We start from the raw sequence: 16,986 nt of genomic DNA, 5'->3' as shown, positions 1-16,986 counted from the left end.
GAGAAAGGGGAACCCTCTTCTACTATTGGTGGGAATGCAAGTTGGTGCAGTCACTTTAGAGAACAGTGTGGAGATTCCTTAAGAAATTAAAAATAGAGCTTCCCTATGACCCTATAATTGCACTACTGGGTATTTACCCCAAAGATACAGATGTCGTGAAAAGAAGGGCCATCTGTACCCCAATGTTTATAGCAGCAATGGCCACGGTCACCAAACTATGGAAAGAACCAAGATGCCCTTCAACGGATGAATGGATAAGGAAGATGTGGTCCATATACATGATTGAGTATTATGCCTCCATCAGAAAGGATGAATACCCAACTTTTGTAGCAACATGGACGGGACTGGAAGAGATTATGCAGAGTGAAATAAGTCAGGCAGAGAGGGTCAAGTATCAAATGGTTTCACTTATTTGTGGAGCATAACAAATAGCATGGAGGACAAGGGGAGATGGAGAGGAGAAGGGAGTTGAGGGAAATTGGAAGGGGAGGTGAACCATGAGAGACTATGGACCCTGAAAAACAATTTGAGGGTTTTAAAGGGGCAGGGGGTGGGAGGTTGGGGGAACCAGGTGGTGGTTATTAGAGAGGGCATGGATTGCATGGAGCACCGGGTGTGTTGCAAAAACAATGAATACTGTTACGCTGAAAAGAAATAAAAAAAATTTTTTAAATGGCCAAAATTAATAAGACAGTAAACAACATATGTTGGAGAGGATGAAAGGGGAACTCTCTTACACTGTTGGTGGGAATGCAAGTTGGTGCAGCCACTTTGGAAAACAGCGTGGAGATTCCTTTAAAAACTAAAAATAGTGCTTCCCTATGACCCTTCAATTGTATTACTGGATATTTACCCCAAAGATTCTGATGTAGTGAAAAGAAGGGTCATCTGTACCCCAATGTTCATAGCAGCAATGGCCACAGTTGCCAAACTGTAGAAAGAACCAAGATGCCCTTCAATGGACAAATAGATAAAGAAGATATGGTCCATATATACAATGAAGTATTGTGCCTCCATCAGAAAGGCTGAATACCAAACTGTTATTAACATGGATGGGACTGGAGAAGATTATGCTGAGTGAAATAAGTCAGGCAGAGAGGGTCAAGTATCAAATGGTTTCACTTACTTGTGGAGCATGAAGAATAACATGGAGAACATGGGGAGATGGAGAGGACAAGTGAGTTGGGGGAAATTGGAGGGGGAGACAAACCATGAGAGACTGTTGGCTCTGAGAAACAAACTGATGGTTTTGGAGGGGAGGAGGGTACAGGGTTGGGTGATCCTGGTGGTGGGTATTATGAAGGGCATGTATTGCATGGAGCACTGGGTGTGGTGCATAAACAATGAATGCTAGAACACTGAAAAGGAATTAAATAAAATAAAATGGAAAAAAAAAAGTTCGGCATTCCATTGGTGATTCCACGATGAACAACTATGCAAGCTTAAATCCAGATCTCTTTACCTGGTAAAGGCCAAAGAACCTCACAGATTGAATGAAACAAAATTTTGCAGTACAGATTTGCCAATGCAGCTTTAATGATAAGGTGAACTCAAATAGGACCATCATAATGAGAGTGCAAGTTAAGCTCCACACACAGAGGCATGTATAAACCAACAACATCAACACATTAGTCTTTCCTGCCTCCTCCACATACACCATAAATAAAAGCAAGAAGGCATAAGAAAAAAGACTAACTGTATTCAAATTATCTCCACTGTCCAGATCTGCAGGAAAAGTTTTGCTCCAGTATTATAATTACTTTTGTCCTAGGAGGTAGCTAAGTGTAAACAGATTGGGGAGAAGAGACTGAAACTATTCAAATGATTCACTCTAAGTGAAATTGCTTTTTAGGTAATGTTTCTTCAATAAAATTCACTGAAAACATGATACCACTTGGCTACACCAAGAAGACAAAGCTAAGAACCACTCATAAGCCATGAATGGTCTTACCCTTGATAGGAATAAAGAAGCAAAGCATTAAAAAGTTGATCTTTAAAGGACTCCAGTGCATCAATGATAATTTCCTCTATGTATATATTTCTAAAATCCTCTCTCTTCATAAATAATAAGCAAACCAAAAAAAAAAAAAAAAGAATAAGAGAGAACATATATATACACAGCAGCTTGATTTGTTTCTTAGTTTGGATTTTACTTGAATTAAACTACCATAATGTAGATGTCTAAACCTCAATTCATCTTTTTTTTTTCTTTCAGATTCTGCTATAGACATTATGACATAACCAAGTAAGGAAAACGAGATCTGGTCCAAGTTACAAGTAATATCTCTAAGCATTTTATTTCGTCAATAATCAATTTGAACCAAGACTGAAAGTGAAAAATGTGACTTCAAAAGTGAGGCAAAGAAAGGCAGCCACATATAATATACCAAGTTGGAGATACTATAGGTAAAATGCTATACACAAACACAGCTGAAAGAGAGTCACAATATACAAAAACGTATTAAACATATATGTAAGTCTTAAGGGGAGAAAAAGCCAATATATTGCCCTACCATTGTCATTCCAGAATCCTTTGGACTTCAGCAGTGCTGTTCTATTTTACTACTTGTGACTCATTTTTGTGAAAGACTTATTACCATGCTATCAATTGAAGAACAAGACTATTCTTTAGCTATTTCAATTAGCAAGTATTCTCACCTCAGAAAACAAACATTAACCAAACTCTAAGCTCTAGCTAGCATTTATTGCATTGAAAAATAGGCATGCACTTTATTGACTGGGTTTTATACTTACTGAGAAAGTAAAGAGTATACATTTAATTCTAGGAAATAATTGAATTAGAAGTGAGCAGAAAGCCCCATGATGGTCTTTTGTTTCCATGTGATAATACATTCTTCAGTGTCTTACTGGAATAATTGTAGATAGAAAATCAATTCTTAAAATCTCATGCATTGTTTGTAATTATAGCCAGACTATATAATCAAAACTTAAAGACATATATATTCAAGTGCTATTAAACAATGTTTAAGCTTTGATTGGGATATCTACTGGCTATAGATAATCTTTCAAGACGATCATGGCTGCCGGCCAGACCACCATGTTCGAAAAATAGATATTTATCTCAAGAAATTCATCTTTAGGCAATTAGCTAATATTTCTGAACTTGGAGGCTTTAAACTTCTGCCTGTTAGAGATATGGTACAAATGTGAAAATGTACCAAAAAAAAATAAAGCTCACTAATATTTGTCAAAAGCTTTAACTTAAACAGTAATGCTACACACTTAATTAAAGGCAAAGGATATATATTTTTAAAGGTTTCCTGTCTTTTCATTTGCAAATGTTTCTTCCCAGGTGTATAGTCACTAGCAAATGTAACCAACCCTAAGTAGGCTCTTAACATTTCATTGTCCACTGAGAATATGCTGTCACTGAAGTTGAACAAAACTCCACTAGTTTCCCAACATTTTCTCAGTTGTAGGCTAAAACCTCATTCTTACCTTGGCTACTTTCCAACATAGCTGGAATTCAAGAACTTCTGTTTAAAGATATTCATAGTTAAGGGCACAAATGCTCTCTGGATTCTCACAAAAACTACACATTTTTGACCAAGTGGAGTTTGCCAGCAACTTACCAGAATTTCTCTTTGACACCATCCTCAAATTTGTGCTGACTACAGAACAGACCACAAGGGCCAAAAGAAATGGTGGCTTCATCATTCACTTTCCTTGGTAGCTGAAAAGTCAGAAAAAGAATATGAAGTTGGATCACAGATCTTGGCCTCAACAAAATAGCAGCTAAAATTTCATATATCTCAAAGATACTTTATAGAAACAATGACATTCTGGTGACTTCTGGCTTTCTTTTTATGCAAATGGAAGAAAACATGAAAGTGTACAGTTTAATCATGCCAAAGTTCCCTGCTTAAAACTTTTCAGTGGCTTCCCACTGAATATTGAGTAAACTCTGAATTCTTTCCACTAGAAGATCAAGGACCTAAAGGTGGAACCCTGGCTGCCTCTTTGATCTCATATCACACTTTATTCCTTTTTGGCTATGCTCCAGCCACTATGAACATTTTATCTATCCCTGGAATGTACCAAGGTCATTTCCTCCTCATGACCTTTACATTTTATCTTTTTCCCAGGATACTTCTCCCCACTTTTTACACAGTTCTTTAACATCCTATTGTCCTCTATCACACAAAAACACCTTTTCCAACTACCTAAACTCTTACTCTGTCATTCTCTAGCTCACTTCTTTGCTGTTTTATTCCTAAGACTGATCAGTACTGATGGTTATTTTGCTTGTTTATGTCACAAGAATTTTTACTCAACTTTGACACTGATGTTTTAAAATTAACAATACTGAACTTTACTTTTTAAGATTTTATTTATGTCAGAGAGAGAGCGAGAAAAAAAAAAAAGAAATAGCATATGCAGGGGAAGTGGAAGGCAGAGGGAGAAGCAGGCTCCCCATCGAGCAAGGAACTCAATGTGGAACTATCCCAGAACCCTGGGATTATGGCCTGAGCAGAAGGCAGACACTGAACCAACTGAGCCATCCAGGCATTTTAAAGATCCAGAATTCTATATAAAGATCTGTTTCTTGAGTAATTGGTTTCTACCTAAATATGTCGAGCCTTACCCAGAAGGTAAGGATAACAGGATGATATTAAGTGTCAAGTGAGATCCTCTATTCCCAGAATTGACCTCAGAATGATATCTACCTAATATCCTAAATTCAGAAAACTTCCAGAATTTGAGAACTGCGGCCACCCATTTCAGCTGTTCAATGCAGCTATTTCCTTATAATCTATCCCCACTCCATCAATAAACAGAGAAGCCTGAGAAAGAGAATGTTGTCTTCTGATAATGAAGGAAAGCTTTCCTTTCCCAGCTGACATGCTAGACTTCTCCTATATCACTGAAACAGTGATAAAGAACTTTAAGGAAAGATGGTGCATTGGAGATTTCAGATGACAAAAGAAGTCAATATTAATCCCTATCAACACATATTAAACTTCTGGGTCCCAAGAAGGATGGAAGGTGGATTTGGCATATTACCCTTAATCAAATTTTGCAAGAAACTTCCAATGTCCAGAGGAGATGCTGGGGGGATAATATCAACATCAAACTTGTTATAAGAACTATCTGTTTATACAGTGCCCATGGACAGCAAAAAGAGCAATTATAACCAACCAAGGAGAAAACACAGGCATTCATGAGCATATTTTCCCCCTTTCCCTCTTCCCTACTCATTTGTCTCCTAAAGCAACACCAAGGGAGAAGGCACAGGGGAAAGAGGAAGAAGAAGGGGAAATGTGCAAAAGCCTACCCTGTACCCTCCAAATTCCTAACCACTAATGCTAAATGTCTTATCTGTTTGAAGAAAAAGGAAGAGATAATATTTGAAAACAGCTGAAAATTTATATAATCAGACCAAATTGTTTATCATGGTCACCATCTCCTCATGGAAAAAGGTAAGCACAGTAGAGCACGAGTAGTAATCACCAGGAAAAATAATACTATTTCATATTTATACTTCAGTGAGTTAAAACTCTTAATTAGCTGCATTTATTAACTTGGTTGTTTCTGACCACTCCTCATCACTAGAATATAAACTTCGTGAAGACAGTCACTTAGTCATTAACAGCTGTATCCTCAGCAACTAGTGTAGAGCTTGACATATAATAAATTATCAATAAATATTTCAATGAATAAAAGAAGAATACCAGTGTAGATAATATCATATTAGGGGTTTAAGTAATACAAATAAATGATAGCTTTCAGTGTTATTTTCCAAGTTACCCATTTGTTTGAAATAGAATATCTATTAAAAAATGTGATTATTCAAATCCAAGATGTGTGGTATCTCCTGCTATAGTGGACACTGTTGGTACCCTAACCATATCCTCTTGACCTACCCCAAAAGTCATTTGCAGAAGACTTCCTATGTTTCTCTACCTGAGGGGCTTCTCTAAATACAAAAGTACCGTGAGCAGAAGAGGAGGAAGACTGGAAGTTCCAGATTGATAACACCCCATGAGTTATTGTCAGTGATGGGAGTTAGTAAATAAACACTGCAACTTCCTCATCCCTTGGTATATTCCAGTAAAACTGAGTGGCAAACTGCTCTTTAACATACTCTTTATTTGCTTTTCTTCCCTTCCAGTCTGACTTTCCCATTCCCTTGTAGTACTTTCTGAAATCACTTCCCAAATAAAATACTTATTTCCAAATCCTTATCATTGGGCCTGCTTTTGGGAAAACCCAAACTAAGACTCTGAAAAGACAATTACAAACTCCACACAATCCTTTATTTTATATAAAATTTATTTGTCAAATTTCCAGCTCAGAAGATTATGTAGGCTCTGGACTTTCAAAATGTGTCTTATTTTTCAAAGTTTTCCTAAACCACAGGCACATTCTAGCTCTCCTATCTTGTTTCCCAATTTAGAACTTATGTTATTCCCTGTGACTTCAATAAGAACATTGGTTCATCTCTGATTTAACTCTTTCTGCTGTATATAATCAGTTACCAACTCATTCTTGCTGGTTAGATATTAGAAGTCTGCTATGCTCTCCTTATCTACAACTCATCCTATCCATGATTATGTTTTTCCTATTTCCGTCTCCCAGTCAGTCACATAAACATGAGGGTAAACAACAGATACACTTCCCATCCAACCATTTTGTTTTTCACTTCCAGTACAGTATTCAATAAAGGACATGAGATATTTCAATACCTTATTATAAAATACACCTTGTTCTAGAGGATTTTGCCCAACTGTAAGCTAATGTAAGTGTTCTGAGCATGTTTAAGGTGGGCTAGGCTAAGCTATGATGTTTGATAGGTTAAGTATATTAACTGCACTTTTGACATGATATTTTCAACTTACATTGGGTTAATCAATATGTAACTCCAGTGTAAGTCAAGGAAAATCTGTATTTTATTATAATAATTATTATAATGTATTGCGCATTTGTGTGTGTCAAACACTACACTAAACTCTTATGTATATGATACTTTATCCTCTATCAATGACCTTATGGGTGTTATTATCCCCATTTTACTTTTCAGGAAACTGATACATATAACTTACCTAAGATTATTACAATATTAAATTAAGGATGAGTAGATTTGAATTTAGGTCTATGTGATTACAAACCCCAAGTTTTTAACCACCACTAAACTATTTTTGCCCTAGGAGTTAGATGCTATAACAGTCATAAACCGAGTTTAAGACTATAAAACATCACTCTTTGACTTCAAGGAGCTATAACCTAACTGTGGCGATGCATGCATACTAGAGTGCTTAGTCAAGTGCCAGACATTGAAGAATAACCTGTATATGTTAAGTGCTAAGGGAATATAGAGTAAGACAAGTATTTTGTAGCATGTTCAGTAGGTGATTCAGATTTCCCATTGAAAGGGAAAATCTGCCAAACTGCCAATTCCAACAGTCAAAAAGAAAGGCCAGTGCAATCAGCCTCCTAGCAGTGTTCATCTGCAACAGCAATAAGCCTTAAATATCATCATTGATCAAGGAATGTCTCAGAACTGTGATCACTGGGCTCCCAACATACAGTTTCACACATTTGTTTAAATACTAAAAGTGTCAGAAACATCTCAGGTTATCCCCTAGAAATCTTAAACTGAAATTCAGGTTATTACATTATAACTTTTTCCTCTTAGTGATTTTACAACCAACTTACTGCTGTCTGAAGAAAATGTATAGGAGCATGTGTAATACTTTATATGATCACAATCATGCTGCTATTCAATTACTTCAAAATTACTCCCCCCCCCAAAAAAAAAATTATTCTCCCTACCATGGATATAAATATGCAAGGGTTTGTACTCCTGAAGTTCATATTCCCCTGGGGTTTGTGTTTATTGATTTTCTAAGGTTAGAATGTAAAAATCTCAAAAGGCCACATAAGGAATTCTAAAGACTGAAGATGCTGGCACAGTGGCTAATGAAGGCATTAATATTCCTCTCTTTGGGGTACCAAATCCTGATATGAATAGGGCCATACTTTCAAGAAATTTTTTTAAAAGTATAATTAAACTAAATTTTTGACTGATAATTGTAATGATAGTGTTATGCTCAAATGGCTTTCAAGTCTAGTTTATAAATTACCTTATCCACTTTACTCTTTTTCTCCCTTAAAGTATCACATATGTTAGGTTTCTGCTTCATGTTAATTCTATAAAATATCTGTACGACCTACTTCTAATTCTAGAAAACAAAACAAGTTTAACTTACGAATATATTTTGACATAATTAAGACCCAACTAGATATATTAGCTAGATTGCAGAGAATAAACAATTATATCATTTCTTAATACATTCTTGCCATCACAGACAATTTGGTATTTGCAGTGTTTTCCGATCATTTGTACTACCCAGTCATATATTTAATCTCCCAAAAAATTGGAAATTATAAACACACACACACACAACTCACACACATATATCACAGATGTACTAAAGATAATTAATATTTAGACAGTTTTGTAGTCAACACACATTCATTTCAATTTCTAATGCAATTGTCCCACCTTAGCCTCAGGGGATATGTTCCAAGAATGGAGTGGATGCCTAAAACCACAGATAGTACCAAACCCAATACAGACCATGTTTTTTCCTATATGTACATACCTATGATAAAGTTTAATTTATAATTAGGCACAATTAGAAATTAACAACTGTAATTAAAAACAAAATAGAACAATTGTAACAATATATTATAATAAACGTTACATGAATATTGTTATCTTTTCTCTCTTATTGTACTGTACCTTCTTATTGTGATGTATGATGTGAGATGGTAAAATGCCTATGGGATAAGGTGAAGAAGTGAGATGAAAGACGTATGGATTGTGACACAGCATTAGGCTGCTACCCATCCTCTGATGATAGGTCAGAAAAAGGATCATCTCCTTCCAGATCATAGCTGACTAAGGATAACTAAAACCATACGTAGTAAAACTGTGGATAAGAGGGGACTACTGTATCTTCTAATTCTACAGTCATCTACAATGAAGCATGATATTCATACAGAGATGGCCCTGAAGTCCTACTAGACCTTCAATAAGAAAACAAATATGCAAAAAGGTAAATTATATTCTACTTAGTAAGAAGGGAAAGTTGGTTCTCAATTTGACTCAAAGTTGGAAAAGAGCTCAATAGTTATATAATCCAATCACCAATCAATCAAGAAGTCCTTTTTATATTATCTCTATATCTATACTATCCTCAAGTACTTTCTACCATATGAAAACAACTGTATGAAGTGGCAGCCCATTCTATTTTTAGTTCTAATAGTTAGAAATGGAGGTAGAGAGAGACATGGAGACTAACACCAAGAGAGCCAGAAATACATTCTTAGAAGTCAGAAAACAGAGACAGCTAAAGATAGAGAGACAGATGGATAGGAAACAGATGGAAAGAGAAAAAAATACACACAGAGAGGAGAAATGGGGAGATAGAGAAAACATACAGCAGCAGAGAGAAAAGGCAGAAATGGAGACACAAAAAGTTGACATACTGAGAGAGAGGAGGAAACAGGAGAAAAGAAAAATAATGATGGAGGAAATTTTGAGAGAGAGCAGAAGAGACAGAAGGTAAAAAGAGAAGTAAACATTGATGGGAAAATTGGTTATAAGAAACTATAGAGATCCAGGAGCATAGCAAAAGCTATCTCTCAAACAAATCTATTTCCCGTGGTGATTACATAACCTGCAGTTTTTGGTTTAGGATATAGTCACCAAAGGGGAGTCTTCATTTCACAGCCTTCCTTGCAACTGCATATGGACAGATAATTGCATTCTGACCATTAAGATGTAACCAGAAGTATTATGTACAAGAGGGGTTACTCTTTTTCAGGGTAGCTACAGTCAGTAAACCTAGAAGTAGTAGGTATAAGCTTTTACAAGCTATTTAGACAAACAGTCTACAGTCATTAGGTTTCTAAACCCCTCATTATTCAACTTTATCTTCCTTCAATAAAAATGTTCATCAAATTTTTCTCAAAATGTAATGTACACTTTAATACACTGTTTATGAGATTATAAATTAGTAGAGCACTTTGGAAGGCAAATTGTCAGGACCTGGCAAAATTTAAAGTGCTCAGGAATTCCCTTTCTATGAACTGGTATTATAGATATTCAAATACATATGCACAGAAATATATGCATGTTCAATCAAGGATGCCCAATGATGGATGTGTTACAATGGTCAAAAACTGGAAATGAAACAAACACCCCTCCACAGAAGAATGGTTGAATAAAGAATGGTATATGCATACTGGAATACTTTACAGCTATTAAACAGACTGAAGTAGAGAGTTATGCATTGATATGAGTAGATCTATAAATGTATGGGAAACACATGTGATCCCATACATAATGGAAAAACCTATGTATGTATATAAGTGTATGTGTGTGGAAATTTATAGAAAAAGGTTAATGTAACTTTCAGGAGGGGAATAGGAAAAGTCTAATGTTGAAGGGTAAATTTCACTCTTTATAGACATGGGAGTCATTAATTCAGTTCTCCAAATATCTATATCTCTTTGCCTTCAAGCATAAGATAGTACTGCACTTCCTGGCCCCATTATGATTGACAGAGCATGTGACTGATTCTGGCCAATTACTTATAAGCAAAAGTTATTGCTCACACTTGTGTTTTACTTTAAGGTGAAAGCATTTATTTGTCAATATGACTTCTTCAGCTATCTTTCCCTCTGCCATAGAGAATGGTAATGTTTAAAACAGTGGTTGCTCCATCAGTCTGGGTCATAGAATGAAAAGGTTTAGAGCAGAGTTCCCATGCAATGTTACATAAATGAGAAATCAAACTTTGTTGTTATAAGTCACCATGATTTGGGGATTGTTACAACAGTACAACCTAAATTATCCTGACTGATACAATTGAAATATTTAAAATTTACATTGATTATGCTAAGTGAAATAAGTCAAACAGAGAAAGACAATTATCATGTGGTTTCACTTATTTGTGGAACATAAGGAATAGCATGGAAGACATCAGGAGAAGGGAAAAATGAAGGGGGGTAAATCAGAGGGGGAGACAAACCATGAGAGACTATGGACTCCAGAAATCAAACTGAGGGATTTACTGGGGAGCGGGTGGAGAAATGGATCAGCCCAGTGATGGGTATCAAGGAGGGCACGTATTGCGTGAAACACTGGGTGTTATACACAAACAATGAATCATGGAATACTACATCAAGAACTAATGATGTACTGTATGGTGACTAACATAAAAAAATTTAAAAAATAAAATAAAATTTACATGAAATAAATATACTTTATTGGTATATTATTATAAAAATTAATATAATGCCCAGAACAGCACACAATATTCTGTACACAGACAATACAAAATGTAATGAGAGTATTATGTGTCATGACCTAGATTCAATATGATCACTAGAATGTAACCATTTCCAAGGACAGGAACTATGATATATTCTTTTTTTGCATTCCCAGCACCAGTGCCTAGAACATAGTAGGCATACAACCCATTCTTCTTAAATGCTGAATTAAATTATTTTTACCCTAACTTGTAGTTTTATATTAATCCTTATGACATGTCAATATATTAGTTTTAGTGTAAAGAAAACCAGTTTAAATCATAAGGCTGCTATTGATTTTTATTGACTCTCTCATATTGTTTTGTGTCACTGAATATTTCATAAGCTTATTCTTTTTGCCTTCAATTAAGTTAATAATAGAAAATTCTGAATAAGACATAGAACAGAGGGTGCTTGTGTGGCTCAGCTGGTTAGGCATCCAACTCTTGGTTTGGCTCAGGTTATCATCTCTTGATCGTGAGGTTGAGCCCCATTGTCAGACTCCGTAGGGCTTCAGATTCTCTTTCCTTCTCTCTCCACCCCTCCTCTCTCTCTCTCTTTCTCTCTCTCTCTCTCTCTCTCTCCCTCCCTCCCTCAAATAAACAAATAAAATCTTTAGAAAAAAAGGCATACAACAAAGACCTATAGACTGCCACCACAGACCTCTCTACCTGTTGGCACTGATCATTAATCTGTTTGATCAACTGGGTATGAATTAACTTAAGTGTACTAGAATCTATTTAACTAGCCCATATTATAATATCTTATAATGAGAGATTACTCATTTGATAAGCCAGGCTTTCATATAAATAATTCCACCAAAAGAAAATGGCAGGTTTGCTTAGCCTGACTTGATTCTAAGATCCATTATTTTATGCATTTGATGAATTTACTGTGTGCCAACAACAGGAATACAAATGGGAACATAATAGGTATGGTATCTATCTTCTATGTAATCACAGTCTAATAGAAGATTGAAATAAACAGATATAGCAATGAATTGTTTTAAATGTAATGAGAGGAGAGACACAGTGTGTTTTGAAAACCAAGAGGGAAGAAATCCAATCCACGTTTTGGAGAAAGAGAAGGCTTTCTGAGGAAAGTGACTTCTAAGCTAAAACTGAAAACCTGAAAGGAAAGATTGTTCTGAGAGAGCATGGCACATTCACAGAACTGAAATGAGTTCAATGCAGCGGAACCATAGAGTGTTGGATACGAGGAAAAAAGAAAGTTGTTACTAGAGAGGTGAGCAAGGGTCAGATCATGTAGAGATTAAGTTGTCTATAGTATATCTAAGCATGGATATTCAGTGAGAAATTGGAGATACTGATAGGAGTGAAGAATAGGTACTTGTGGATATATATTGTGGTAGTCTCAAACATGGTATTTAATGTCATAGGACAGAATTGCCAAAAGATAGAGGCAAAATAAAAAGGTGGTTAAGGATAGATCCTTGAGAAACACCAACATTTAAAAGATGAGCAGGTTCAGAGAAGTCTATAAAGGTGACTAAGGAGAAAAGTAACACATGAGAAATACAAGAAAAACCAAGATAAAAGCCAAGAGAATAGCACATTTCAAGAATAACCATGTTAAATGCTACTGGGTAATCAAGTGAGTCAAAAACCAAAATATGTCCTTTATATGTAGCCAAAAAAAGACTGACAATAACAAATCAGTAGAGTATCAGGGCTAGAACCAGACTATATAAGCTGAAGAGTAAATTGAAGGTAAGGGAGTAGAACAGTGAGTGAACAGAGACAACTATCACAGAGATTAGCTGTGATAGGGAAGAGAGAGATAGGGTAACATTACAGCATGGGGTCAGAGAATTTTTAAAAATAAATGTTATTTTTCTCATTATTAGAATGGGGTTATAGGTTTTGGGGAATAATACCAGAATAGTTTTTTTCCCCCCCTTTGGTGGGTAAGGGAGATTTGAAGAATCTTTAGATACTGAGGGAAAGGAGCCAGACAACAGGAAATAGTTGAAGAAAAAGAAAACACATGGTTGATTTACAGAACAAAAATCCTAAAGAAATACATGAATAAGAAAAAGTTTCTGAAGCTCAGATGGAAAGATTTCCCATACACAGGAGGATTTTCTAATCTTCAATTAGGAATGGAAGGAAGGCAGAAATGATAGTATAGGTAAGTTTGTACATCTTGTGGTGGGAAGTTGCCATCTTGTGGCTTCTACATTCTCTGTGAAACAGCTGGCAATTTTATCTAAAGAGAGGGTCAGGTAGAGGGTTCAAAGAAGCATGTAGATTTTCAAAAATTAAATAGTTCACTCTAGGGCTTTTCTAGCATTGGATGTTAAATTCACCAATTTAAGTTTCTGGAATCCACATTTTTATTTTTGTTTTTAATTAACAAATTTGACTATATCTAATACTTTTGTGCTTTTATCGTTTCTATGACTCATAAAATTTTTTTCACTTAACTATAGAATTGAGTGGTAGCAGCTAAAAGGGCACCTTCTCAGTTGACCATCACACCAACTAACTTTTGTAATCCCATTTGTCCTTATACCTTTTTTCCCATACTACCGTTAATTGAGGTTTTATAGTATTTTAAGAAATAATTTAACCTCATTACCCTTGAGCAAAATATGGGGAAACTGAGATTCAGCGAGGTAAATAACCTTCACTATAGCAAGAAGTCAGTTGGAGACAAAGTAATTCATATTTGTAAAAATTCTTTCTTGTCTATCAGAAACAGCAGTAACTACTGACTATTGATAGATAAATAGACAGGAAATGGGGTTAAATTCCTTGAAATATTCAGTATAAGGACACTGTATATAATTTTATATGCCAAGTAATAAAAACAACATAGAGCTGTCAGAAAGAATCTCTATATTGATGAACTTTCCTCTAACAGTACAATGCATCTAATTTGTGCTTCTGTGTTTAGATAAATGACAGTAACTAGTTCTACAATATCCTGTTTCCTATCTTTTTAATTATTAAAGGATGATGAAAACATTGTGCCCCAGGAACAATTACAAAATAATATATATTTTTGTCATATTAAGGGAGCTGTACAGGTTTTTTTCATTTTGAGTAATGGAAGGGTATATATCATATTTTATCTGGGTTATTAACTACTGTGAAGTAGGACAATGCAGGCTTTTGGGTCCCAGTTTTACTTCTTATTAGCTGTATGACCTTGGCCTAGTTGTCTATACACTCAGACCCTCCATTTACCCATCTGAAAATGGGGGTAATAATAATACTTACTTCGTAAGGTTCTTGTTTATATTACATTGTATATAATAACTATTACCTAACTCATTATCAGACAGAATCAGCCATCAGTATATGTTAGCTATTTTGATTAGGGGTGTTGTTATTAATTCTGCTTGGGCAAGTCAGAGAAAGTTTTGCATGGAGGGGTGACACTTGGAGAAGAAAAATAAGTTTGCCAGGTGGTCAGGGTCAAAGGGGAGAGAAGTACAGACAGACTCTCTATGTGTGTATGTGCACATGAATGTGCACACATGTCTTAGAGCAGGGATTGCATTTTATTTTATTTTTTTAAATTTTTATTTATTTATTTGAAAGATAGAGATCACAAGTAGGCAGAGAGGCAGGCAGAGAGAGAGGAAGGGAAGCAGGCTCCCTGCTGAGCAGAGAGCCTGAAGTGGGGCTCGATCCCAGGACCCTGAGATCATGACCTGAGCCAAAGGCAGAGGCTTTAACCCACTGAGCCACCCAGGTACCCCAGGGATTGCATTTTATATAGATGTGATGCATTATGACTTAATTTCTCTTCATTGGCCAATAGCTATAAGATTTTGAAATTACACTCAGACAAAAGAAAAGCATAAGTACCCCCTTTATCTCTTCTCTCATCATTTTCAGAATGGAAGGAAATTTATCCTGCCATCCTACAACTTGTGTCCACTGCCACCATAAAACACGAACCCAGGAATCTGCCTACACCCTCCAATCAGGTAACCCTATTCTTCCTGCAGAAATAGTTGTTGAGTTTTTTCCCTTTTAAAACTTCCTTTCTTAACCTCTTTAGGGTCCCACATACCAACTGGCTCACCAGACATAATTGTGCTTGAAAAGGAGTCAATGGTGAAAGCTAAAGACTGATCCTTCATAATATGCATTTTAAATTAGTCTCTTAGAGATTAATTCAGTAAGTTAATGGTACTTATTTTTTATAATAATTATTATTATCATCATAATTATTAACCTGGAAACCTTGTCTCCATACTATTGGTTATTATTGGTTTTCTCATGCCTTTTCAATAAAGCCCAAAACTTTCCCAGAAATGCCTAACTACACACTGGAATTGTCCCATTTTTTTCCTCAAATCCTTTCAAAAATTTTACCCCTCTCTCCCATCTAATATTCCATTTTGTGATCCCCTTTTTCTGACCAACACTGATAGCATCTATCAAAATAGCAATTTTAAAAATAAAAACCTACCTCAATATTAAAATGACTAAGGTAAAACAAATATTCTCATATATTGGCAGTGAAAATATAAATTATCACTCATTTTCTGGAGAGCAAATTACCTATTATATTTGTATAATAACCTTTAAAAATTACTATCTCAGGTAATTCAAAGACTCATGTACAAGGATGTTATTCTAGTATTATCCCTAATAACATAAATATAGGATATCTAAAAATATGGTAAAGGTTAGATCAATTATAATATGTCTTTATCATGGAACAGGATTCTGCCTTAATACAAAATTTCAGGCAAAACAAAAGTTCAAATCCTTTAACCCAATATATCTTAAGAAAATAATACAAAATGTAACTAAGGATTTATGCATTATTATGTTCATTATAGCCATATTTATACTATCAAAGTTGGAAATAATCTAAATATCCCAAACCAGGAAATTTGTTAAATAAATTATATTATACGCATATGGTAGAATATTATATAGCTACTAACAATTAGGTTTTTAAAAAATTTTAATGATATGGGAAATGCTCTTGACATAATGCTAAGGGAAGTCAAGATACAAAACTGTAAATACAGAATGACATGCATAAAAGAATTTATGTACAAATATTATAGTATGATTTATAATATCAAAACTTAAGAAGTCACAAGCTCAAAAATAGAAGAGAGTTTAAATTACATCTATACAATAGTATATTAAGCATATCATTAAAATAATTTTAACCATGTGACAAAATGTTTATTATTATGTGAAATTTTAAAAAAACGGGCTCTGGGTGTGCCTGGGTGTCTCAGTCAGAAGCAACCATCTGGTGATTTCAGCTCGGGTCATGATCTCATGGCTTGTGAGATCAAAAGTGTTCTGTGCCCTGCAGGGAGTCTGCTTGAGAGTCTCTCTTCCTCTCCCTCTCCCCCTGCCCCACTTGTGCACGTGTATACACTCTCTCTGTCTCTTGCTCTCTTTCAAATAAACGAATCTTTCCTTTTTTAAAAAGCAGGCTACAAAAGAAAATGAAAACAGTATCTCAAAGAGATGTTCCATGTTTATTACAGTATATTCACCATCACTAAGATATGGAAGCAACCTAATATACATACACATATACACACACAATGGAATATTATTCAGCCACGAGAAAGAAGGAAATCCTGTCATTTGAGACAATTTGGATGAAACTTGAGGGCATTATATTAAGTGA

At 35.3% G+C, this 16,986-nt stretch overlaps 1 protein-coding gene across 3 annotated transcripts in view; it reads right to left on the bottom strand.

Moving 5' to 3' along the window:
• Positions 1-16,986, bottom strand: part of IL1RAPL2 (interleukin 1 receptor accessory protein like 2) — a 1,272,933-nt gene that overhangs the window by 1,182,458 nt on the left and 73,489 nt on the right. For all 3 annotated transcript variants that reach the window (XM_032330924.1, XM_032330929.1, XM_032330930.1), the window contains exon 2: positions 3,594-3,694. In XM_032330924.1, coding sequence (XP_032186815.1) covers positions 3,594-3,678 — 85 coding nt within the window. In that variant the 5' untranslated portion in view covers positions 3,679-3,694. The remainder of the gene's footprint in view (positions 1-3,593; positions 3,695-16,986) is intronic.

The sequence above is a fragment of the Mustela erminea genome, chromosome X, assembly GCF_009829155.1.
Source record: "Mustela erminea isolate mMusErm1 chromosome X, mMusErm1.Pri, whole genome shotgun sequence".
NCBI classification, from domain to species: domain Eukaryota; kingdom Metazoa; phylum Chordata; class Mammalia; order Carnivora; family Mustelidae; genus Mustela; species Mustela erminea.
The sequence above is the reverse complement of the archived record's forward strand: the minus strand, read 5'-3'. Positions and strand labels throughout refer to the sequence as shown.